The sequence below is a fragment of the Narcine bancroftii genome, chromosome 6, assembly GCF_036971445.1.
Source record: "Narcine bancroftii isolate sNarBan1 chromosome 6, sNarBan1.hap1, whole genome shotgun sequence".
Lineage (NCBI taxonomy): Eukaryota > Metazoa > Chordata > Chondrichthyes > Torpediniformes > Narcinidae > Narcine > Narcine bancroftii.
Window position 1 is genome coordinate 207,278,793 of NC_091474.1, and position 27,202 is coordinate 207,305,994.

The 27,202-nt window shown below is 43.7% G+C and overlaps 1 protein-coding gene across 2 annotated transcripts; it reads right to left on the minus strand.

Moving 5' to 3' along the window:
- Positions 1 to 1,106: 1,106 nt before the first annotated feature.
- LOC138737000 (proline-rich nuclear receptor coactivator 1-like) lies at positions 1,107 to 25,276 on the minus strand. 2 transcript variants are annotated; one of them, XM_069887346.1, is made up of 3 exons: positions 24,438 to 25,276; positions 23,088 to 23,110; positions 1,107 to 1,195 (listed from the first exon to the last, which is right to left on the minus strand). In XM_069887346.1, exons 1-3 carry the CDS (start codon positions 24,792 to 24,794, stop codon positions 1,123 to 1,125), a joined length of 453 nt encoding a protein of 150 aa, XP_069743447.1. In that variant the 5' UTR covers positions 24,795 to 25,276; the 3' UTR covers positions 1,107 to 1,122. The 2 variants fall into 2 exon arrangements, with proteins under 2 accessions (XP_069743447.1, XP_069743446.1); XM_069887345.1 differs by lacking the exon at positions 1,107 to 1,195 and having other exon boundaries at positions 20,763 to 23,110; positions 24,438 to 25,249.
- Between the last annotated feature and the right edge of the window lie 1,926 nt (positions 25,277 to 27,202).

Below are 27,202 nucleotides of genomic sequence, written 5' to 3' on the forward strand. Positions count from 1 at the left end.
GAAGATAATAATACTATGGGCCTTATAAACTGAGGGATTTGTCAGTGAACTCGAAGTTATTGCCTTTAATTGATCGTATTATCTCAGTGAAATATTTTTAGGAAATATGTCTTCGATTAAACTGCTGGCTATAGGCCTCCTTTGTCTCCCTAGCCAAAAATTTCATGTTTCGTATTCATTTGACCCAGTAAGATAGATGTATTCCGGAGCTGATGAAGCATCTCATTATTATCAAGATCAAAACAGGCTCTAGGCTAATCAATAAGAGAACTTGTACTTTAATATGAGATTGAGATAGCGTCATGCTAGCCTGGGGCCTAGCCTGTAGCCTAGGCTTAAGCAGTTAGTCTGAACGTAAATAGCCTAGGCCTAAGTGTAGAATTTCTGACAATGTTAGCAAATGTAGATGGAATTGGTGAGGATATTTGGGTCTTGTAAAGATGAATAACCCCGAAGTTAGGTTAGTTTAAGTTGATCTTTACTAGGCTAGGTCGCTGTGGGGGTTATAGCCTGCATCCTTACGAGCTGGTTTACAAGGTTATTCAGCTATAGGGGCATGTACTGTACATCTCAGGGTTATTCATCTTTACAAGATCCAGATATTCTTAGCAAGGCTGCCTCTGTCATTGTTTCATAATTTTGCAGTAGTTTGATTTAGTATCAAAATAGTACTAGGCTACTGTTACTAACTATGCTATTGCACTGCCAGGGCTTAATATAGCCTATTTCATGTTTTTGGTGATTTGGAACAGGTGCAGTTTAGCTTGACCATGCGGAAATTGATTTCTTTGGGGGCGAATTTCATCCGTTACACACATCAGTTTTTCCGTCAATCTTCTTGCCAAATATCTAGTGACAGACTAGAGCTAGACATTTGACTAATAGAAAATCGGCTAAACAAAATGGCAAAATTAAAGTGCGTCCCCCCCGTTCTGGAATGTAACCTTAATTAACTAACCTAACCTAACTGTTACTAAAAAAGGCAATTCTTACCTTATTCGAAGTTGTCGTCATTCAACAAATCCAGAATCGGTCGCTTGTTTTGCTGTTCGGTGGCGTTCACAAGTTGAGAGTTGGGTGCGTTGTTCTAAGGTCAGCAGCTGATGTTGGAACAACATAAAGCTAATGAGCAAAATGACGTAGGATTGATGATGGTTTCTTGCGCTGTACCAATGACGATGACAACATTGTTCCACTGTTGGGACAACGTAGACATGTTATCAGGGATGTTGAGTCCGATTTTATAACAAAATGCAAACGTCAAGTTTTTTGTGTAATTTTAAGTCTAAACATTTTAAAATATACTTTTTTTTAAACCTTAAAAATATAGTCCAGAGAATTAGCAGCTTAAAATTTGTATGTCATTTTACATGGCCAGCACAAGCAGAGATAGAGACAAAGGCCGTAAGTATTTAAGCGGCAACCAGAAACGAGCACTGGCCAAGGCTAAAGTAGCTGAAAATGAAAAACAGAGGTGCTATCGCAAAATTCCTTGTCACGCCATCTTTGAAGCGCCCATGTATTGAGGATGAAGAAAACAAAAACAATTCAGAAAATGACAATACAGCCTTGAGTCCAATTACAGTTTATGAATTTAATGATGAAATTGATAAGTTAGAAAAGGATGATGCAGCTGTGAATCAAATTGAAGACCATCTCAATACACCAGAAGACAGTGCCAAAGCGGAAAGGCCATTTATAGCCGAAAAAGACCAAGCCCAAACATCATGCAATGATGGATCATCCATGAGTACAGTTGTAATTAACATTTATGATGACCCAGTCAACTGGCCAGCATATATAAATCAAAATGTAAGAGATTATTTAACATGAAAGGTCCTCCTATTCCAGTGAACAACTTTCCACGAAATGAAAAGGGATTGTGTTTTTACAAAGTTTCACTGTAAGAGGAAACTTCCAAATGGGGAGTGTGTTGAAAGATCTTGGATTATATACTCAGTCTGCTGATAGAATTTATTGGTTTTATTGTAAACGTTTTAGTAAGAAAACAACCAGTGCATTATCAACAAGTGGATTCAACAACTGGTCTAATCTTCATACAAGGTTTTGTGAGCATGAAAATTCTAAAAAGCCATTTGGAAGCCACAAGGAGTTTCAGGGAGTTACACCAAAGACTTTGTCGTGGACAGACAATTGACAAAGAACTTGAAATAATCATCAATGAACATGCAAAGCACTGGCCGCAAGTATTCAAAAGGCTAGCAGCAATAGCGCAGTTTCTTTACTTTTTAAAGTTAACTATGTAAGCAAGGGACTACAAGGTGAAACAAAGGACATTGATGAAGGCATGGAGTCATTTGGAAAAACTATTATCATGGCTAAGAATTTATAGAGAGGGCTGTTTTAATGATGTCCTAACAGGCGCAAATTAATTGGCTGAAGCTGTTGAATTACCATTGGAGTTTAGACAATTTCAAGAAAAACTATGTAGAAGGAAGAGAATGTTTTCATATGGGGAAAAAGATCAAGCTTTAGATGATCCAAAAGAAGCATACAGAGTTCAGTGCTTCAGCTTAGTGCTACATAAAGCTATTCAATCTTTAGAGTCTAGATTTAAGCAGCTTAAAAGCCATGTAAAATTATTTGGATTTTTAAATAACTTTCAGAGCTTACAAAAGGCAGAAGTAAGGAAACACACAGCTTTAACTGACACCATACTAAAACAGAGCACTGATGGACGGGTAGTTACTGAAACAACTAAAGACGAGGATGGTTATCTGTTGGCCGAAGAAATTGAAGCTCTGAAAACTTTTCTTCCCTTCAGTATCGTCAAGCCTCAAACTCTGTTTGAGTACCTGGACGTAAACAATCGATTCACAGCATTCCCGGATGTTTTTATTGCTTTGAGGATTTACTTAACAATGTCCGTAACAGTCGCATCGGGCGAAAGAAGTTTTTCAAAACTAAAACGGATTAAAACATACTTATGGTCAACAATTTCACGAGAGACTAAACAATTTGGCGATGATATCTATAGAAAATGGCATTACTAAAACCATTGACTTTGAAATTATTTTGAAAGATTTTGCAAATAAAAAAGCCAGAAAAGTCTGTTTCTAAAAGACTGGATATAAACAGTACGTCTGTAATTGTCTTAACTTGTATTAAAAAATTAAAACTTTCATATTGTCTTTCAATATTTAGTATATCAAGCATTTAATGCTTTTTGGCTAAGACTGGCATACTACACAAAATATAAAACATTAATTTCAACTTTTGTAGAGTAGAGGCCCCACTATCAATTTTCTAATTGGGCCCCACAATTCCTAGCACCGGCCCTAGGTAGTAGTGCTACCACTGCCAGTGGGCTGATATCGCCTCCAACCGTGCATCTTGGCGCCTCACAGTTCGACGGGCAGCAATCTCCTTTGAAGAAGACCACAGAGCCCACCTCACTGACAAAAGGCAAAGGAGGAAAAACCCAACACCCAACCCCAACCAACCAATTTTCCCCTGCAACCGCTGCAACCGTGCCTGCCTGTCCCGCATTGGACTTGTCAGACACCAACGAGCCTGCAGCAGACGTGGACATACCCCTCCATAATTCTTCGTCCGCGAAGCCAAGCCAAAGAACAATATTATTATTATGGAATACATTATATGTTATAATTGATTCATATAACTTAACTTCATGATATTTTATTGTGTATGTTATGTACTAGTACAATATTACACATATTATTGTAGTCCTACTTCTCTAGTAGCTCAATCAATGCTCACACCACGAGTTTGCAAAAAGCACACGCAAGTCTGAGCCTGAGGTCTGCAGCGTCTCTGTCCTCCTGCAGAGCTCCTGCACCCCTCGCCTCCTCATGCACCCTTCTCCACATTGGGCTATTGCCACCCGGGCTGTTGACAGTGTAAGCAGCATGGATAAGAGAACAATGTTGGAAGGTTCTCCACTGTTGGCTTCTTGACATGCTGGTGGAAACAGGATCTTTCTCCAGGTCCGATGTATTTAAATCAGTTGTTCTCAACCTTTATTTTTCTACTCATATACCAACTTAAATATCCCTTTTTAACCACAGAGCATCTATTCTATGGCATAGGGTGTCACAGGTGCTCTGTGGTTTGTAAGGGATTATTTAAGGTGGCATATGAGTGGAAAAATGTTGAGAACCACTGAGTTAGAACTCTTGAATTGAGATGGAACACCATACAATGCAGAATGTGTTCTTCAGACAGCACGAATACAGCAAGCCAAAGGGTCTTTGCCACGCTGCAGTTTGTGTTGAGGATCCTCTGTATTTCCACCGTCCAGGGTCAGAGGTTCTTGGCTCGTCATGGTGGATCCAAGCTGAGCGGCCGTTGAGCTGTGGATCAGGTTAAGTGCTTGATGGGCGGGTAGGGAGGGGAAACACAGACAGTACAGATGCCTGGGAAAAGCTGGAGGGGCCTCATGGCTCAGGCAGCGACCACAGAGAACAATGGCATCAACAAGAGAGTGAAGGTAAGGGGAGGAGAGTGGGGAATATGCATTTAAAATTAATTCACCCATTCTCTCCAAAATGAACAGTGAAATCACAATACTAACCCAAAAGAGTGGTAAAACATAGAAGAGCTTTAAATATTGAAACTTGACATTACCCACTGTAGAGCACTACCAGTAACCACAGAGACAAGCTGAGGAAACGATAGGCTTTAATACACAGAAGAACCAGGATAGCAATGGTGGCAAGGAAAGGGGCTCAAACTTTATGGCCCAGGACCACAGGGGAGGAGTCATAGGATACGAGTCATCTGTGGGTGGGCCAGCTCCATATATACAACAGACAATAACTATATACAATGGAGGAAACATATCACCACATTCACCCCTCCTTTTAGAACAGATCCCCCTTCCCCTTAGACCTGGAACAGAAAATAAACTGCCAAGACTAAAGATTCAGTCTCACCAGTGACCTACGGGACCTGAAGGAAGCAGGTGTGGGAGTAGTCTGCTGTTCCGCCAGGTGAGTGTCTACAGACGGGGTCACCGTTGGACTAGACAGAGAGGGTACTGTCTGTGTCAGGCCGATGTCAGTTACAGAACTGAAGGGAGGCGGGTCAGTGCCCTGATGGGAGCCGGTCCCATTGGAGTGAGGTCTGCAGGAGGTGGTATCCCAGGCGAGTCTGCCTCTAACAGTGAGTCCCATTGTGGGATAATGTTAAACGCAGGGTGAACAGGGGTGTAACAAGTGGTTCTGGGCTCTCCAGCATATGCCAGATCCCGGACAGGTACAGTGTCCTCGTGGCCATCGGGGTTCCTCACAAAAGCGTACTGAGGGTTCACATGAATAAGGTGCTCCTCTTCAACCAACAGGTCAGTCTTATGGCCCCTCACGTGCCTCCTGAGAAGGACCGGATCTGGTGTCGCCAAGCATGGGGGAAATCGAGAACCATTTGCCAACTTCCAGAGAAGACAAATATGCATTCATGAGGGGTGATGTTCGTGGCAGTGCAAAGGAGTGAGCGGATGGCATGCAATGCCTCTGGCAGGGCATCCTGCCAGCGTGACACTGGCAGGTCTCTGGACTTCAGGGCCAGGAGCACAGCCTTCCAAATTGTGGCATTCTCCCGTTCCAACTCTCCATTACCCCTGGGGTTTTAACTGATGGCTATGACTCTGGCAAGAAAATACTACCGCAGCTCCTCACTCATGAATGAAGAACCCCGATCACTGTGAATGTAATCAGGGTACCCGAACAGGGTGAAGATACTGTGTGGTGCCTTAATCACTGTGGCCGAGGTCATATCCGGACAGGGGATGGTAAAAGGGAACTGGGAATATTCATCAATCACATTCAGGAAATAAATGTTCCTGTTTGACAAGGGAAGGGGGCAAGTGGCTTTAATGAGGTGTGCCTTGTCAGGTCTGTAGAACTGTGGCTTGCATTCAGCACAGATCCGACAGCATCTGGTCATGGACCTGACACCCTCGATGGAGGATGGGAGGTTCCGAGTTTTGATTAAGTGGAACAGTCTCGTTACTCCAGGGTGGCAGAGGGAATCGTGTAGGGCTTGAAGATGGTCGGGATGCGCGCTAGCACATGTCCCCCGGGATAGGGCATCAGGTGGATCGTTGAGTTTACCTGGCAGGTACAAGATATCATAATTATAGGTGGAGAGCTCAATTCTCCACCTGAGGATCTTGTCATTCTTGATTTTACCTCCGCTGCTTCATGCTGAACATAAAGGTGAGGGCTCATTGGTCTGTCAGCAGGGTAAACTTTCCTGGCCAGATAGTGGCGCCAGTGGCACACTGCCTCAACAATTGCCTGCGCCTCCTTCTCGATTGAGGAGTGCCGTGTCTCAGGGCCATGGAGTGTATGGGAAAAAAAGGCTACTGCCCTGCCTGCCTGGTTTAATGTGGCGGCCATCGCGAAATCGGAAGCATTACTCTCCACCTGGAAAAGGATGGATTCGTCCATGGCATGCATCGTGGCCTTTGCGATGTCCTCTCGGATCTCCAGAAAAGCACCCTGGGCCTCCACCGATAATGGAAACATTGTGGACCTAATGAGGGGATGGGCCTTATTGGCGTAGTTGGGCACCCATTGTGCATTGTAGGAGAACAGCCCCAGGCACTTCTTCAGTGCTTTCAGGGTGTTCGGAACTGGGAGCTCCATTAGGAGATGCATGTGGTCGGGGTCTGGGGCAATGACACCATGTGCTACGACACATCCCAGGAGAGCTAGGCGATTGGTATTAAAGACACACTTGTCTTTATTGTATGTAAGGTTGAGGGATTTTGCAGTCCGCAGAAATTTAGCTACATTCACGTCGTGGTCCTACTGATTGTGGCTGCAGGTGGTGACATAATCAAGGTAGGGGGAGGTCCATCACCCTCTGGATTGCAGAGACACAGTTGATGACACCAAAGGGAACCCAGAGAAAATGAAAAAGTTTCCTGTCGGCCTCAAAACCTGTATAATTTTGGTCACTGGGGCAGAGAGGAAGCTGGAAATAGGCCAACTTAAGCTCAATGGTCGAGAATACACGATATTGCGCGACCTTGTTAACCATGTTGGCTATCCGGGGAAGGGGATAAGTGTCCAGCTGGGTGAAGCGATTGATGGTTTGACCGTAGTCAATGACCACCTGTGGCTTGCTCCCACACCTGATCATCAGATCCTGGGCTCTCCAGGGGCTGGTACTTGGGGCGATGATTCCCTCCGTCAGGAGTTGCTGAACCTCAGCCCAGATAAATGCCATGTCCTTGGCACTGTAGCACCTGCTCTTGGTAGCGATGGGTCGTCAATCCGGGGTGAGGTTCGCAAATAGCAACGGAGGGGATACCCGAAGAGTGGTAAGGCCACAGGCTGGACTGGGGGAGGTGTCTGCAAATTGTGGGTTGCTCTCTGTGATGGGTGGCTGGGGGCCTCCAAACTCCATTGTCATGCTCTTGAACTAGCTTTGAAAGTCCAAGCCCAAGAAAATTGGTGCGCAGAGTTGGATCATAACAATTAGCGAGAAATTATTGTAACGTTCGTCCCCCACCATCAGAGACGTAACACAATACCGCCCCCCCTCCCCCCCCCCATGTCAGTTTGGTGATCTTTGGTTGCCAGCGATATCGAGCTGCTCATCGGCCAGACTGGGAGCGAGAGTCTGCGGGCAACGTCCGGGTGAATAAAACTCTCTGTGCTGTTGTTGTCGAATAGGCTGTTCATTTTATGTCCATTCACCTCGATCTGCATTATTGAGTGGGCAATCAGATGAGGGCTGGTCTAGTTCAGCATTACAGATGCCAGGCCTGATGCACAAGATGGCGGCCTCCATCTTGACCACACGGTCATGGCTGCTGAGGTAGAGGAAGAAGGCGGAAGTGGCTGTGCCTGCGCAGACCATGCAGAAGGCAGGGGCTTTGGCAGGTAAGATGGTGCCCCTCTCTGCACGTATGCGGTCTGTACCTGAAGTAGGGGCGGGATCTGCCCATTGGGCATACACGCTGCAATGCTTCAAGCAAAGGTCTTAGTTTGACATACCCGCAGAGTGTGTTCCCTCTTTCCACAGCCCGAGCAGCTTGCGTCCCTTGCGGGACAAAGTCACTATGGGTGCCCACAGAAAAAGCGTTCGGTCACCACTGCTGCTGTCGTTGCAAAATGGTGACATTTTTGGCATGCAAATGTAGGGCCTGCTTTTGTCCGTGATCGATTCTGTGTGGAACTGGGCTGAGTCTAGAGTCCTGATTAATTGTATGGCTCGCTTCAGTGGCAACTGGTCTTCTTCGAAGAGACACTACCAAATGTAGTCAGACCTCAACCCCGACACTCAGGCGTCCCGGATCAGGTTTTCAATGCACTGGACCACCGGTACAGGAGTGAACTACCCCCACAATCTTTCTCCAGCACAAGCAGGGCACGAATGAATTCTTCGGCCGACTCACCGGGTTGCTGCTTTTGGGAAGCCAGGAGATATTGTGACTAGACATTGTTGATCCTTGGTTTATGGAGGGCTGGGAGCTCAGCCATTGCTTCGGTATATGTGGCACAGTCCGATTGCCTGGAATGCTCTCTGGCCGACTCTTGCTTGCAGCACCTTGAGCTTCTTTTCGTCAGAGTCCATCAGATCGGCAGCAGCCTCAAGGAAGTTACCATAGCAGCTGATCCACTGCTCATAGAGTTCAGACGCTCCAGGGAGATTGGGGGTCCACTTCCAGTCAATTGGAGCGCAGCAGTTTCTCCATTACTGGAGAAATAATTTCTGTGTATAAAATTGTAGGGCACTACCAGTAACCACAGAGACAAGCTGAGGAAATGATAGGCTTTAATATTCTGAAGAACCTTGCTGGCCTAGATTCCAGGATAGGAATGGTGGCAAGGGAAAGGGCTCGACTTTTGTGGCCCAGGACCACAGGGGTGGAGTCATAGCGTATGAGTCATCCATTGGCGGGCTAGCTCCGTATATACAACAGACAATGATAACTATATACAATGGAGGAAACATATCACCACACCCACACAAAATCATCTTGTATAAGCTTCAATTTAAATAGATGTATCTTCCATTTAAAACACAAAAGTTGGAACTACAACTGATTTAAAGTCTTTTCACCCTTCCTCCTCCTTCCCTATTTTCTTCCAAAATTAAAAATTTACCACCATAATACACAGATATGTCCTTAAGTTTATAGAGTCTGGAAAAATTCCACTAAACCAGCCAACAAGCTGTGGCACATGCAACTCCGAGAGAGTGAGTTAGGAGGAGTTAGGAGATGACCTGCAAATGTGTTCCCCCCCCACCACCCCCACCCATGATGCCAACCCTGGGGGGCCTTACTCAAACTCAACACGAGTGTCCAAAAATAGCCAGCTTTGATGGATTCCAGTTGCTCTGGTGAAATCTTTTACCATGTTCATCATTGATTGCCCCAAGATCAGCAGGGAAGATGTCCAAATACAAATGCAAAAAAATTGGTTTTGTATGCTTGAAGTGGACTTAAAATATGACAGGAAATCACAAAAAAATGACATCTAAAAAATGGTACGTGATAGGAAATTTAAGGAGATTTTTATGATCTGCATCGCAAAATCCATAAAATACTTCCAAAAGTGTTCAGGAAGCAAAATCTTTGTTGTCCAGTGTAATCAGAGGATTGGTGACAGTAGTTCCTCCACGATTATCCTCAACGCAGCTCCGAAGCCACTTTATTACTTTCATAGTTAGAATCTCCAACAACAAGTTGGAGTATGGAAAGGAGATAGAAAAACTTGCGAGAATTTTGAAGATTGAGAATGAAGGAAGTCCCTAATCTGCAAATATCTAAAAAAATGAGAATTTGGTCAATTAAATTTAAAAGAAATTTGCTGAAATGTAGCAAGATTATTGTCAATAAATAAATCATAAAAAAGCATTGAATACCTTGTAATGGAGGATTTAGACTAGCTGATGCAAGAAGGGATGCAGTTACATCAGAAGACATAATCTCAACTCCAGCCCTCTCCAGAAAAGATAAAAAAAATAGAGAAAAAGCAAAGGCACAAACTTAAAAACCAAAACAAAGTGAAAGTAAAAGTGTGAAGAAAATGGCAGCGAAGAAAGAAAAACCAAAAACAACGGGAAGAAGAAGGAAAGAAGACATAATCTCAATTACACTATGAGGCCCAGGATGCATATTTAGTAAACACATCTAAATTCCACCATGGGGCCCAGGATGCAGTTAAATAGGAAGACATTATTTAAATTTACTATGGGGCCCAGGGATGCATATGAATCAGTAGACATTATCCATCTTCCACCATGAGGCCAAGAGATGCAGTTGTCTTTTGTTGGTCGCAGACTGTCAGGAGACCTTGAAGATAATTAAATCATTTGTTCAAAGAGATAAGATCTGAAGTAAACAACTTTTGGGTAATATAAGCCATGGTCCCACTGCTGAAGTTTGAGACTCTCCGAGAGGTGGCAACATCTCTCAAGCAAGAAGAACTTCAAGATTCCAAACCGACGTCCCGGTCCGGGGAGGTGGAGAAGCTGCTACCAGCGCCCAGACAACCTACTACAAGTATGCAGTCGTTGCCTCACTTTGGCAGTTGGGACCAGTCCAGGCAAGTATAATTGGGAAGGGCTTGCATATTGTAGTGTGAATTCAGCTTTAGATTTAGCAATAAAGACTTGTATAAAGTGAACTGCTCTCGGTGTGTGTCTATTTTCTTTCGGTAGCTCGAACACTGTGTGTGACCAATCTAAAACGAACAAAGTGAGAGATACAAGTTTACCCAAGACATACCTAATCTGGACCATTCCGGAAAAGCAAAATCTATCAAAGACGGTTGAAAAAAATTCAATAAAATAGGGCTGAAAAGAAGAAACCTTTGGAGCTCTAACCACTACATTATTCATCTTTTTTACCAATAGGAAAAGGCAGAGACGTTCCAAGTATCAAAACAATAGAAAATTTCTGGGTTGAATAGAGATACAAATCATAAAACAAGGAAATTCTCTTTAAACAGATGTTTATGATTCTTAGTAATTGTTACACCAAGGTCAATCTGGTTTTAGCAATTTTTAAAGGAAAAGCAGTATGTAAGGAGGGCTAGAATGTTCAAAAGAAATAATTTGACCAAGGACCTAGTCCCCAGTCTCTATCAATGGTGAGGAGATCAGATAGATTTAATTTCCTAGAAATAGACACCTCCCGAGTAAACATCTCCAGTGACTTGTCCTGGTCCACTCACATTGAAGCATTGGCCAAGAAGGCCATTGAATACCTAATGTGGACCATTCCGGAAAAGCAAAATCTATCAAAGATGTTTGAAAAAAAAGTTCAATAAAATAGGACTAAAAAAAAAACTTTTGGAGCCCAAAATGTTTTCTAAACTGAATCCAAATCCTAATTTAACCACTAGGGTATCAATCTTTTTACCAATAGAAAAATGCTGACATGCTCCTGTCACAATTTCTATAGATGCACACTTGAAAATATCCTATCAGGGCATGTTACTGACCACAGGAAATGGATAGGGTTATAAAGGTGACACGTTCCTTCCATTGACCCCCATCTACACCTCCCACTGCCTTGGAAAAATGGTCAACATTTCAAAAGACTCACCCAATCTAGTCCACACTCTCTTCAACCCCATCAGATAGAAGGTTCACGAGTGTGAGATTATGTACAATCAGATTCAAGGACAGTTTAATTCCTGTTGTTATCAGACTCCAAATTAAACTTCATAATTGTAAAAAAAAATATATAGTGCCTTTGATCTATACTCAGCACTTCTGTACTATGTACAAAATGTCCAGCTGGACTGCTAGCAAAAGAAATTTTATCACTGCATCTTGGTAAGTTACAATAAACTTTAATTTAAAGTTGAAGCTTCTGACTAATTGGATCCAAGCAGCTTTTGGGCAGCAAATGTTCAAGAATATGCATACGATAAGATAGGAGAATTTTGATTACCCAGCTATAGGAAAGATATCATCAAGTTGGAAAGGGTGCAGAAAACATCCATGGGAACTTTTCTCCTTTTAAATAAAAAAACAGACCCCAGAGTGTGGAAACACAGCACTGCTGCCAAGAGTTCAAATGCCCGGTCCTAATGCTGGTGGGTCCTGTTAAAGGAGCGGAGTGCTTTTGGAAGTAAAATCCAGCAACCGCAATGGTTTGTGCCCAAGGTGGCGGCACCTGTGTCAGCAACGGCGAAGAGGGGTTGCAGACTTCGGGGAAGCAGCAAACTGGCGCAGGGCATCAGACACGGGAGGAACATCCCTTTTCAGAAGGAACAGCAGAGATGGTGGCCACGGCAGCCAAACCAGCAACGGAGTCTGTGGCTGAAGGACCCACACAGGCTGCAGGAGACATGGTTAGGGGACCCACACAGGCTGCCGGAGATTGGCTTATGGGAACCAAGTACCAGAGCTGGAATTCGAGAAGGTGCTGAGGGCAAGGAGGGCTCTCGAAGAACCTCGAGGGCTGAAGGCTTCCTGATTGTGTTGGAAGTTTGTATCTGGACCTCGGGTTGCTGAAGAATCGATCAGGTGTCTGTGCTGTTCTAGAGAATTAGACTACAGGAGCACTGGAGGCGAATTCACGGACACTCAGGGACTCTTTATTTGCTTTCTTTCCATCATACAGTAAGGGGTGTCAAGTGACACTAATAGTGTAATAAGGCAATTTCATGTAATATTACATGTTCTGTCCTATTACAACACTTAAGGAATCTTGAAGCATAGGAGGCCAAAGGATGACTTCAAAGAGGGATTTTTAAAAAATCATGTAGATAAGATCAATAGACAGTTTTTTTTTTACCCCCAGCGTAGGGACCTTAAATGAGAAGGAATAGATACAAGGTGAAATATTCAAAAGGAACCTGAGGGGCACCTCCCCCCCCCCCCCCCCAAATAGAGGATGGAAAACCTACAGATGGTCTTTGACAGTTTTCTGAATCATTTTGTGGGCCTGGTTGAATATATGGAATAAGCTGCCAGAGGAAGTGGTAAGATCAGTTACAAGTTGTAATGCACTTCGAAAGAACCAAAGGCTTGTTGATCCAAACCAAGGCTTTTATTAACTAAAAGACTGGAGCCTATCACAAGTAGGTCGACCAGTCCAGAATGACCTGGTCTGGGCTAGGAGCAATCCTTTAAGACCTGCCAGTAGGCGTGGCTACACTCTCAGCCAATCACAGTCATCCTACACTACCATCTACACATTGGTGATAGAATCTGTACGATCACACAGGTGCAACATTTAAAAAAGCATGTAGTCAGGCAGAATATTGAGGAGATATGGGCCAAAGACAGGCAACTAGACTAAAGTGAGGTAGACAACTTGACTAGCAAGGACAAGTGGACCCAAGGGCCTGTTTCCATGCAGTGAAACTCTGATTTACAAAAAAAGTAACAACTTACCCAAAGATAAGAATACATTTAGCCATTTTTTTTTCCCATTTACTAATATTAGAAGAAGAGTTTAACCAAATTTCCTTGGAGTTTTTTTGCTTCTTTTGAGAACCTCAACTCTTACCTTTGATAAATTTGTTCTGTATCTATTGATAGCTTCATTGTATTCTTCAAGTCTCAAGTGAAATTTCCACATCTCCATCATTCTTAAAGCAGGAACTAAGAGGTTCCATTTCTTTTTTGATGTCCATAACTTTTATTTCCCCTCAACCCTCCTTGATGCTGAAATCCAATAGCATTGTAATTTCAGAAGAGACCGCTCCTCCCTGGCTCTTTAGTGAGAGAAGAGAATCCTTCTTTAATGTACGTGACAGCTCTCCTGCTGCAGCTCTCATGCGACAAACTAAATTTATAACATCTTGATAATTATTTTTGAGTTACACCCCAAAAAACCCAAGTTATAAATCAATGAACAATAGTTTCGCTGATGAGAGCTCTTTTAGGGAAAGTAACTCATCTGAGACATTTCCCAACCATATGACAGAAGTTATTATTTCTATTTCACATACACTGATATGATCTCACTTTATCTTCACTTGTCAGCAATTTTTTTTAAAAAAAGTAGAATTAAGATGAGGTTTGCCCTGCTCAAACTAATATTTTAAGCAAATTAATTGGAATATTGTAATATTAATTCCTGCTAAGTAAAAGTGAAATTATTTTTTGGGACCTCCTAGAGACCCAACATACAGTGCAAAAATCTGGATGTCAGAAATCCAGATCGCCCAAGAATCCAGACTTTTCCAAAACTCTCAAACTTTAAACTTAGCGGGTTGTTGGCGTGCATGCACAAGCACCACAGATGCGCAACAGCATTCTTTAAAACTGCTTGTTTTGATACATGAAGCATGCTGTATTTGCTAATGAATAAATTACCTGTTCCTCTCTTATTTATTCCTCCTTAAATTTTAATTTTATAAAGTACTGCCGAAGATTCTGGAAAATCTGTTCCGACCCAATCCCTGAGCAGTTCAGATTGTTGGACTTCTACAGTAAATAGACTAATAGATTCCCTAGACAGGCATATAGATGCAAGAAAAATATAGGGTCTGAGTGTGAGGTAGGGAACGTTTAGATTGTGAAGTGTTTATGTAGGTTGATACAACATCATGGGCTGAAAGGCCTGTAATGTTCTTTGTTCTACTCACCAAGAGTCTAAATTTAAAAGTGTGTCACAAATCCAAGACTAAAGTTAGACTTTTGTTAAATCTTGTATTCTGAAAAATAAAATCTAATCATACCCACAAACAGCAAAATTCCAGATACACAATTATGGAGAAACTCAGATCAGAGTATTTTATATAGCAAAGAAAAAGATAAAACCAATATTTTGGGCCTGAACCCTTCATCAAGGTGTAAGCAAAATGTAGACAGGCATCTGAATAAAATGGTGGTGGTTGGGGGGGGGGGGGAGAATGGACAATGGACAGGCCCACAGGCAGGAGGAAATAGTTGGATATGAGTAAGCTCCCAATAGCATATGGGGAGAGGAGATGGCTTTGTGAATGGAGAGGAAAGGGGTGAAGAGCTGGAGGAAAGGAGACAGAGGAATAGGGAAGAGAGGGAGAACAGGGAATGGTCAAGCAGAAACCAGAGAAGCTAATGTTAATACAATCCAGTTGGTGAGTGCCTCGACAGAATATTAGGTATTGGTCCTCCAATTTACAGATGGCCTTGGTTTACCAGTGCATGAGGCCATGGACAGACACATCAGAGCAGGAGTGGGGAGCAGAATTGAAATGGTTGGCCACAGGGAGATCCATCATTGATGTGGACAGATCAAAGGTACTCAGCGAAGTTATCTCCCAGTCTGCATCCAATCTATCCAATATTGAGAAGGCCACAATGGGAGTACCAGATGCAGTACACGACTCCTGTAGATTAATATTGATGCCTTGTTGACATTGAGGGAGGGGTTGTATTCTTGGCACCAAGGAGAGTGGGTAGCAGAGATAGTACTCTTCTGTAATTTTTTTCCTGATCTTAAGCAGAGGAGCTTCCATACATCACTGATACATTCAGTAGGTATAGCTTCAATGGGGCACCTGTAAGAGTTGTTAAAGGATGGAAGGACATGCACTGCTGTTGTGTGTGATCATCAAGATGTTGTTACCCATCTTCACTGATTGCGGTCTGTTAAGAAATTAGAGGCAGATTAACTTTCTTGATCTTTGTATCAATGTGCATGTTTCTACTTAGGTCACTAGAAATCTTCATTTCCAAGTACTTAAAAGTCATCTTCATTTTTGCATTCAACATCATGAATGTGGACATGGGTGTGCACTCCCCTTCCCCCCAACATTTCTTCCCTTTCTAAAATTGATGATCATCTCTTTTGCCTTATTGGCATTGGAAGAGGGTTGTATTCTTGGCACCCAGGAGAGTGGGTAGCAGACAGCGCTCTATCTGCATGGTCCTACTGCCTAGTTGTGACACTGACAGTTCCATACAGGTTTTACTTGGTCTATTACAGGACAGGTCCAGGAGCCAATGTTTTTTTTTTAAAACTCCCGCAACCATGTCGGTCTGTGCCCAAGATGGTGGCATCTGTGCTGGGCAGCATACCAAGAGGAGCTAAGACTCCAGGGGAGCAGTGGACCGACTGTGGGCATCAGCAATAGACAGAACAACCCTCCTATTAAGAAGCATGGGAGGCGCCCCTAAAGCAAAGGTGATCGCAGCAGTGAGGAACTCATTGGCTGAAGGACTCGCACAGGTTGAATGCTGGAGACTGGTTCATGGGGAGCAGGTATAGGAACTGGGATTCAAGGCAGGAAGGGCTCCCAAAAAGCCTCAGGCACTGAAGGCTTCCTGATTGTATCAATAGATTGAACAGGAGCCTGTATGGTTGCAGAAGCACTGAAGGCAAATACATGGACACCGTATGGCTTACAGAAAACAAAATTTGAATGTATTATAACATGGAAAGTAAAAGGCATCTCTCCACAAAACTGCCAATCTCTTTCCTGTATTCCTCCTACATTGATATTGCCTCTCAACTGTGAAGTTATCAGCAAATTTGAAGATGGTGTTGGAACAGTATTAGCAGTACAGACATGCACGTAGAGGGAGTATGCTTATAGACTGAGTACACATTTTTGAGGAATGCTGGTGTTGTGACAATGGAGGTATTGTTAACCATCTTCACTGATTGTGGTATTAAGACAGGAAGTCAAGGATCCAGTTGTAGAGGGGGCACCAAGGCAGAAATTTCTAAATTTGTAAGGGACTTTAATATTGGAAGGTAGACTGTAAACTATGAACAGTTATCTCACATAGGTCTCTGGCAGCCAAGTATCCTGAGCCAAGCAGAGAGCAAGAGAGATGGCATTTACTGTTGATCTATTTGGCCAACTTGCAAATTGAAGTGGATCAAGGCTGGTGGGTAGACTAGAGATGATATGAGCCAATGACTATCCCCTCAAAGCACTTCATAATGGAAGTCAAAGCCTCTGGTCAGTAGTGATTTAGGCCTTGTTTTTCTTTGGGGTGGATGTGATGGTGACCTTTGAAGCGTGGGGACTTTGGCCTGTCTGTAAATACATCCATCAGTTGATCTGTGCATGTTCTCAAGACAGGTCCAAGGATTCTTCCAGGGCCAGTCTCTTTCAACCCATAGGTTCAGCCTCTGAAAGACCATTCTGACTTCAGTAGTGACCATGGGTGAAACATCACTTACCGTTCCAGTTCAAAGCAAGAATAGAATGTTTAATTAATCAGAGAATGATGAGCAATTTCATTTTTCTTCTGGGTTTTGCATTCTGTGATGGCATGCGGTCCCTGCCAGTCTCCAGATGGTTGTCATGTTCTCCTCGGATTTCAGCTTGGTGCAGTACCGTCTTGGCTTTTCTCATAGCCTTTCAGAGGTCATACTTGGTTTTCTTTCAAAAGGGTGGGTTTCCTGACTTGAATGCCATCAACCTGGCCTTCAGCAAGGAGTCTACTTCCTGGTTCATCCAATTTCCAATTGGTCACAGTCCTCTACAAATTTACTGACATCTTGTGATTGCAGCAGCATATCCATTAAGGCAGTTTGCCAAATACTGGTTGACCAACTCAAAACTGTCATGTAAGATGATTTCCTCATCTTCAGACCACTGCTGAATGACTTTCATGACTGTGTCCTAACCACAGCCTAAAGTCCACGTCTTTGCAATGTGGGACATGCAGTCACGGGGAAATCATACAAATCCCACAGATTGCTTTGGAAATCAGAATCCAACACTTCTACCTGTGCCATTACAATGGAAAGAAGCAATTTAATTTATTTTAAAAATTGCATTTTTAATGCTGTGATAATAAAAGATGAAAATGCTGATGCAATTCAGTGTCAGACAGCATGAGTGAAAGCTGGACGGAAAACCAGAGCACCAAAGAGAATCCATTGAGAACTACAGAAAGAGCACCTGCACTCAAAATTTAACTCAGGCTGAGACAGCAACCTTTGCCAGTTGTGTTATTGTGGCACATTCTTTTTATGTGCTATTGCTGATCCATCCAAGTATTTTTGTTATCAGCTCTACTTTTAAATATTTAGCCACAGAATAAACCATTACACTGCAAACATTGGATTTCATTAACAATATAGATAAGTAACCAAAACAAAAAGAGTGAATGGTCCAGAGAATAGTAGGTGACATAATCTATAGTTTACCTACTATCTATACAAAAGACTGAACTACCCAATACTTAGCTTAAGAAAATCCTAGATGTTAGCTCACAAAAAAAGCTTGATTTTTTTTTGTGCTTTAACTTCATCTGTCAAGTCATTAATACAATCTCAGCTATGATTATAGCAGCAGTCTTTTTTTTTCTTTGGCTTGGCTTCGCGGGCGAAGATTTATGGAGGGGGTAAAAAGTCCACGTCAGCTGCAGGCTCGTTTGTGGCTGACAAGTCCGATGCGGGACAGGCAGACACGGTTGCAGCAGTTGCAGGGTAAAATTGGTTGGTTGGGGTTGGGTGTTGGGTTTTTCCTCCTTTGCCTTTTGTCAGTGAGGTGGGCTCTGCAGTCTTCATCAAAGGAGGTTGCTGCCCGCCAAATTATGAGGCGCCAAGATGCACGGTTTGAGGCGTTATCAGCCCACTGGCGGTGGTCAATGTGGCAGGCACCAAGAGATTTCTTTAGGCAGTCCTTGTATCTTTTCTTTGGTGCACCTCTGTCACGGTGGCCAGTGGAGAGCTCGCCATATAACACGATCTTGGGAAGGCGATGGTCCTCCATTCTGGAGACGTGACCCATCCAGCGCAGCTGGATCTTCAGCAGCGTGGACTCGATGCTGTCGACCTCTGCCATCTCGAGTACTTCGACGTTAGGGATGTAAGCGCTCCAATGGATGTTGAGGATGGAGCGGAGACAACGCTGGTGGAAGCGTTCTAGGAGCTGTAGGTGGTGCCGGTAGAGGACCCATGATTCAGAGCCGAACAGGAGTGTGGGTATGACAACGGCTCTGTATACGCTTATCTTTGTGAGGTTTTTCAGTTGGTTGTTTTTCCAGACTCTTTTGTGTAGTCTTCCAAAGGCGCTATTTGCCTTGGCGAGTCTGTTGTCTATCTCATTGTCGATCCTTGCATCTGATGAAATGGTGCAGCCGAGATAGGTAAACTGGTTGACCGTTTTGAGTTTTGTGTGCCCGATGGAGATGTGGGGGGGCTGGTAGTCATGGTGGGGAGCTGGCTGATGGAGGACCTCAGTTTTCTTCAGGCTGACTTCCAGCCAAACATTTTGGCAGTTTCCGCAAAGCAGGACGTCAAGCGCTGAAGAGCTGGCTCTGAATGGGCAACTAAAGCGGCATCATCTGCAAAGAGTAGTTCACGGACAAGTTTCTCTTGTGTCTTGGTGTGAGCTTGCAGGCGCCTCAGATTGAAGAGACTGCCATCCGTGCGGTACCGGATGTAAACAGCGTCTTCATTGTTGGGGTCTTTCATGGCTTGGTTCAGCATCATGCTGAAGATTGAAAAGAGGGTTGGTGCGAGAACACAGCCTTGCTTCACGCCATTGTTAATGGAGAAGGGTTCAGAGAGCTCATTGCTGTATCTGACCCGACCTTGTTGGTTTTCGTGCAGTTGGATAATCATGTTGAGGAACTTTGGGGCCCCGGCCCCGGTCCGGGCAAAGGGTAGGTGGCGGCCCCGATCCGCAGGAGCAAGGGGGAGACAGCGGCCCCGGCCTCGGTCGAGTGGGCCAGGCGGAGGCCCCGATCCGGGCAGAGAGTGGGAGGCGGCGGCCCCAGTCCAGGCACAGGGTGAGCTGCGGCGGCCTCAGCCCCGGTCCGGGCAGTATGGACCGACCTAGGAGGGGAGGCAGGCCCCTCCAGCCCAGGTAAGAAACCTGCATAGGAGAAGGCCACTCCGATATAAAACCTACGACCCAAGGACCTCGCTGCCACGTCCCAGCTTGCTCGGCCACGGCACACGAACCATGGGTGTAAAGGGTGGGGCCAGTACTGCGCGCACTGCACTCCTCCTAAAAGCTCCTTTGCGCAGCAGCAGTATACAACAGGAAAATGCCAATTGCAGGCAAAACATTAAAATGTGCTAAACGTGACTCATTTCCCCTTGTGGTTCTGATGTTTTGCATAATATACTATAATCAGTTTGATTTCAACCCCTATACCACAGGGAGGTTCCTGTTCCATTTCTTCTGTCATAACATGACCAAATGAAATGTGGGTGCAGTAAATGAGCACTTTAGCACTCAATGTTGTTCAAAAAACTCTATATATAACAATGGAAACAATAAAAGGCCACAATAGCTAATATTTGCATCAGGAAAGAGAGGCTCCTCAAAGTTATTTCATCCACAGCAAACCTCAAGGTCAGAGTGCAGTGAAATATTCTCCATATGCCAGAATGGAAGTGTCCAGAGAATTATTTATTTATTATTATTTTTTTTTTTTAAAAAGTCCATATCACTTCAGGTGCACATACTTTATTCACCAATTTCATCATTTAACCTTGTCCGCACTTTGATAATAGGACAGACGAGTTTTTTTCATGCAATATGATCTTAAACATGGTCACACACCATCTTAAAATGTTCTTACTGTACTTTCATGATTGCTGGGGTTAAAGATCTTAAACTCAAAATGTAATTGAGCTATCATAAAACCAATTAATATTGGCGATATTAAATATGGCTTGTGCACCTGCATCTCATAAATGTTAAAAACATCTGTTGATGATGAAATAATAACAAATTATTTTCAAAGGTCCTCCAGCAAACACAGGACTTTTTTTTGGAAATTGCAAAGTTGATGCCTGATCATATACAAATATGTGCCTACCTGGCCATTACCACAATCACATTATTCATTGTTATCATCATAAAACTATCAAGTGTTGAAAATGAACACTACAATTATGAGGGAGATCGACTGTATTTTATTTGCTTTTGAAATTTGCCAATTTCTTGGAATAGTACAATTAAAGACTGCAGCAAATTAAATATGACAGCTTTCTTTGGAAAATACCCATCTACAGGCCAACATACATTTCAATCCCAAAACATTATCCCTTATTAAAAACTGGTAATGACTTGAATAGGAATAAACCATGACCCAACTGTTCTAGCTTTTGCATTTATGTATTTGACTATTCTGTTGTAATTCAAGTCTTGCAACAAAAAAAACTCAAATTGATATCTAGTTACACAAAACACTTTTCAGTGCATTACTCCCCTCCTACTCCCAACCAATTTAATACAAAAGACAACAATTTAGTTCTGTGCAATGTGACCCAAAAATGAAAACAATTTCCATCATGAGTAGTGCTGACAGTTGTTTTTTTAAAAAATCCAACCCAGAATTTAATAAATAGTGGCTGCGAGAACATTTTCTTACAAAACTATAGAAGTGTGCCTCAGATAGTTTCCAACAATGCTCAGTAGAAATATTGTAAAACTTATGACAATTCACATCCAAATAAACCAATATCTACCACTAAAAAGCATTTAATCCTGTTATAGATTTACTGATTGATATATAGGTTAATTGTTCTGAAAAAGTTTGAAGTAGTTCTTAAAATATGCAATAGCTTACTTTATCTGTTTTAAAAGTGAACTAAAAATTAAACAGATTTACATCCTCAAAGACCAAAATATTCTTAAATGTTTTCAGGTCTGAAGTTATCCAATAAACTTTGCTCAGATATTTCCATAAAGGACACAATACAATCAAAAAGTTGCCTAAAATTTTGTTCCCAGAAACTGAAATGGAACTGCAGAAAATTAATTGTTCTTGTCACTACTTACTTTGTAGGCAAATTGACGAGAATTTTCAAAGAACAAAGGAAATTTATCAATACAGGTTGTACCTCTAATCCTGTGCTCTATGGTCCTGTACAATTTGAATCTATCGCCATGAGTTTGTGGATCTGCCACCAAGGCAGCACTAATGCACAATTTTTTTTTTTTTTTACACTGCATGAGTATTTTGGTGATACAGTCCTGTTAGTTCTTATTTTAGCCCTTCAGGATGTCATCCAAGAGACCAGGAGGTGCAGAAGATGGTGGTAGTGCCAATAAGCATTCCCTTAGGAGTCCATTTCTGTTTTCCAGCATTTTCTATGGTCTAGCAATGGCCAGGTCCCAATGTCGCTGGATTGAAGAGGTGCAACCTGTATTAGTCAAGGGATTATTACGAATTTTACATGCCCCATAAATTGTGCATACAAATGTTCTGTTTACCAAAAGATCAACTGTAGAAATGAACACTTGCCCTCCTGCAAAAGCTTTAGTTTGGTGACAAGACCAATTCACATTATAAACTTAACACCTGTTAAGATGAAAGTGCATCTTGTTTATGGTATTCAGTAGTGCAGATAAAAGCAGTGCTTGAATCATTGACTTCTTCAATAGGTTTTGTCAAAAACATTTTAGATTGTCAATTTTATGATAACCATGTCTTGCATTTGCAGAGGATACAACTTTGCTCTAGCTTTTAACTTGAGCATTCCCCTTGAGTACAAAATATAAAATTTAAACTCAGTCTAAGACAAATTCTCATATGAAACTATAATTCCTTTTTCAAATTGAGTATATGAAAATATACAAATAATTACATGGTTTACATTAATATACACAATCCCACTTCATCACTAGCACCACTTGTATATGCCTATCCCAAAAACAATCAAAAATTTACAACAGTCTAAAATGCAGGACCTACTGTTGACACTGTAAAATTTCAAATTAAACAGTCTTACTTATCACAAATGTGAAGCTAACCTGGTGTTCATGAATTATGCACTAACTTTCAGTAAAGTCTTTAAGTGGACAGTCATTATTTCTTTACTCCCATCTTCTGGATAACCGGTTTGCACCCCTACCCAATGACTCGGAGGTTTAGGCAAAACACTGGGAGATGGTGGCTCACTAAACTTTGGCCCAGCATAGTTTTGATCTCCTTGAAGAGTTACAGTTTTTAGACCAAATTTCTGTAATTTTAGGCTTCTGTTGTGGTTTCCAGGAGTAACAAGCTTTCCCCCTTCTTTTTTAAGAATGTTGCAGCTTTCAGTTGAGGGAGCATTCTGGCTATGCCTGTTTTCATTTATTTTTACTGAGGCTTTTTTCGGTAGAAGGTTACGCTTATTTCTCTTCTTGGCAGCATTTAAGACTTGAAAACAGTCTTCTGTTTTATTGACACAATGCATGAATTGAATGTGTGGAGAGATTATTTCATCATACCTTCCCATATTGGATTTTCTCACCTACAACACAAAAACAAATTAATTAGGCCACAATGCACACTGAACCTCAACATGGCTACATAGTTGACAAATTTCTGGCTTCAATCCAAATATTTGCAGCTCTCATTGTGCAATTTTTCTCATACTGAAAGCAGTTAAATGGTCATTTTTTTTTTAGATTTCACCCGAGTAAAAATATCCCAAAGTTGGACATTCCTGCAGGGAAGACTGACAAATCTTAAATTTGAATTGGGAATTTGTGACTATGTGGCAAATCCAAATGAAAAGCAGCTTTAAATAGTATTCCTAACTCTTCACAGCCCTACTAATAAGCCATGTATTTTATCTTTAAAATATGACCAGATCTATTCCCTCCGTCTTATAAATGGACAAGATCCAGTATACCAGCCATCATCATCTTCATGCTTTCTTTCTACCCATTCTATCAATACACCCTCTGATTTGCCAAGAGAAAGATATCAATATTAGATTTTCACATTTTAAAAACAGATTCTGGAAATAGATCTATTCCAAAGTAAACTAATCTTTGTTCAGTTCTCGTATTCTCCAGGTTAACCTCATCAAACCATCCCTAGCTTTATCACATCCCTTTATTAGGGTGCTGACCAGGTCTGTAAACCGTACTTCAGCAGTGGACCGACTTGACATTAGGCAGTAAAAGCACAACCAATGACAAGTACCAATAAATAATAGAAAATCAAAACAAAACCCTCGAAATACTCGGGTCAGTGTTTGAGGAAAGCACAACCGTTCCTGCTTTTGGTCTAACAAAAGGCCAGCAACCTGAAAGTTAATCGCATCTCAGTAAAGACATGACTTGTAATGTTTTCTCTTCTTCCCCCACCCCCTCCTGCTCTTATCGCCCACAACCATCTTTTGCCATTTGTCTTGCCTCATGAAAGGCTGAATCTGCACTCAGTTCCTCTCGACTCATGATACTTGTCTGTTGACAGCTTTCTGCCACAAGTTGTAGAACTTCGATCGAGACCCCTGCAAATAACTGAAAAGCCAACTACCGAGTACTTGTGGAAATTCAATTTTGTTTCATAATCCCAAGTTTTAAATCGGAACCGTCCCTTCCCCCCCAGCTCTTTGTCTCTGAAACTTGATCAGCACTTTGCTTCAAGGGCAAACGCACCCACAACCAGCCCTCGCTCCCGCATTCAATTCCACTGCACTTGATCTCTTGCTGCCGAGAAAGTGAGTGAGTGAGAAGACCAGGCACACCTCAGTTCATCGGCGGCTTTGGATGGCCGTCAGCAAACGGCCAACGCCCCCCCCCTCCGGAACGGGCTTCCAGCCCACGGCGAGTCGATAGACTCCTCACCTCCCCTTGGCTCGTGCATCCGTCCATCGGTAAAGGGCGAAAAGCGGGCGCCCTGGGGCTTGTCGACGTGGCGGCGGGGCCCGGCTGCGGCGTGTGGCTCGGAAGCAGCGTAATGGTGGACGAAGTGGAGCGGATCGTGCGACCCCGGCCGGCAGCCGTCTTGGTTTGTGGCTGGTCCTCGAGGCGCTGGCGGTGACTGGCAGCCACCTTGGAGCCGCTGCAGGCGCTGACGGGCAGAGGAGTGGACGGCGGGCAAGCCAAAGGCAGCGGATGCATCGCGGCCGGCCACCGCCACCGCTTTCGACTCCGGGCTGGGGCCCTGAGGAAAGGACGCCAAGGGTGCCGGGCAGTCACCATGCAACGTCAGGGCTTCCCGTCCGCCCCGTGTAAAAGCGGGGCCCGAGCGTCGGGGGGGGGGGAAAGAGGCCACCGACGGGAAACGTGGCGAGGTCGGCGGACACGGGCGGCAAATGGCGGCCGCGCCAGAGACCACCGACTGGTTCGCTCGTCCTCGACTCTCCCCGCTCCGCACAAAACAAACGCGCTGCCCCCGAATCCAACCCGGAGGACGGGCCCTGGTCACCCAAGACCGGAGAAACTCCGGCTTTTATTTTTTTTCCCCTTCACACTCAACGTCAACAATAACACGTCCGACTCCCTTCACCGCCGACAACGGCCGAGACGTTGAAGTCGCGTTCTGAACTCACGGCGCGGACCAATGGCGGCCGTGGGGGCGCCACCACGTGATCTCCGGCTCGTCGCGGGCAGCTATGACATCATGAGCCCGCGGGTCTGGGCGGTGATGGGGGGGGGAGGGGACGTGCTGTCCGGATGTCGACGATGGACGGCAGTTTTCGATGTGTTCAGATGTTTTATTTAACGTCGTGTGAGTTAGTTGAACCGCACTAGTTTACGCCGTGTTTATTGGCTGACAATTTAAAAGCTGACCGTTTTTTTTTGGGTGTGGGGGGACTTTCCCAACAAACGCTGTGATGTCAGCGGTGCGAACTTCCTGAAGTTCAAAACAGGACCAAACTTGGATTGAAACCCAGTTACGTTCCCACGAGAAATGCTTCTCCTTCCATTTTTTCTAATTCAGCAGGGAATATCCCAAAATATTTCCTGTGTTTGTTTTCGAATTGCTGACATCAACTGAAACTGAAGCAAGTTTGCTCCTGCCGAAACCAAGAGATTGGAATATCGGTCATCCCTCAATTTTACTCGATTGGAAGTTCGGTTCTTATTCTCAACGAGGAATATTGACTTCAATACACGTCTGTCCGAGATTCATCACATTTTAAATCCAATGTTGGATTGTAGAGGGGTCGCTGCTACATAGCTCTCGGTTATATCCCACCCCACCACCCCCAAGGCTGGAGTTCGAATCTGCAAGAGAAGAAAGACACACCAGTAGAGTGTCTTCGACACTGAGTTTATTCAGAGGCCACTCTGCCCTTTATAGTCAGCTCGGGCTGGCTGCCAATTGGTTACCTCGGATGCCCGGACCCCAATTGGGGGCCCTGGCGATCCACTGGCGACGACTGACCAGTTTTACCGCTCTGCCTGCGGACTATGGAAATGGGCGTTTCAGCCCTCACGATGGCCACTTCCTGTGTAGGCCCAAGACAAGGGCTGCCCCCACCCCGAACTGGTGATTGGGGCACTGTTTTTGGGAGGCCGTGGGGTTGGCTGAGTGATGGGCTGGTCGAAGTCCAAGTAGGCCAGTCTCAACCACTTGAGTAGGAAAGTCTGTTTCTTGCTGTCAATGTCCAAAACTCAGGTGGAGCCATTGTGTCTGAAGATATGGTATGGCCCCTCGTAAGGCCGCTATAGAGCTGGCCGGTGAGCCGCGTGCTGAACAAACACATATTTACAGTCAGTAAAGTTCTGTGGGAGTAAGTGCAGTGTTGGCCTGGGGTCTAGCTTTAGCGGGGCCAGGTGTAATGGAGGATTTAGACCATGCTTTTGCTTATGCAAGGCTGTGCATCAGTAACCTACTTTGAGAATAATGTAAGAATCAGCAGGCATCAGCTAAATTCCACCATGGGGCCCAGAGATGCAGTTATCTGACAAAAAAAACATCTGGTACCAAGAACGTTTAACCTTCCTGCTTGTTAGCTGGTTGCTGAATTTTGAGATTGATGGGATTGTTGGTTGCAGACTGTCAGGCGAGCCCTTGAAGCTAAGTAAACCATTGTATTCAAAGTGATAAGCTAGAAAGTTGTATTTGATAGAAGCCTAGGCGTGTTCGGTTATCTTTTTTGTGCAGGGAACAGGTGCTTGAGTAAGCAATTTTTGGGTAATATAAGCCGTGGTCCCGCTGCTGAAGTTTCAGACTCTCTGAAGGGTGGCAACGTCTCTCAGCAAGAAGAAGAACTTCTAGAGTCCAACCAACGTCCCGGTCGGGGGAGGTGGAGAAGCTGCTAACGGTGCCCCGGCAACCTACTACAAGTGTGTGGTCGTTGCCTCGCTTCGGCAGTTGGGACCAGTCCAGGCATTGACAAGTATAATTGGGAAGGGCTTTTGCATATTGTAGTTTGAAATCAGCTTAAGATTTTGTAATAAAGATTTGTATAAACTGAAGTGCTCTCGGCGTGTGTCTCTGTTTTCTTTCGGTAGCTCAAACACTGTGACCAATCTAAAATGAACAAAGTGAGAGGTACAAGTTTACCCAGGACACCAGGGTGCCTAGGTGTCTGCGTAGTCGGGATAATGTAGTCGCTGGGGGCTCCCCTAATTCATCAGAGGCCGTCACGAATTTGCCC

What these genes read in the sequence shown, in the direction of transcription:
- LOC138737000 (XM_069887345.1), bottom strand. Translation starts at nt 24,794, where the DNA reads ATGGTGACTGCCCGGCACCCTTGGCGTCCTTTCCTCAGGGCCCCAGCC. An exon ending in GATGCACGAGCCAAGGGGAG is followed by an intron (nt 23,111 to 24,437) that starts GTGAGGAGTCTA and finishes TTTGTGTTGTAG; the next exon opens with GTGAGAAAATCCAATATGGG.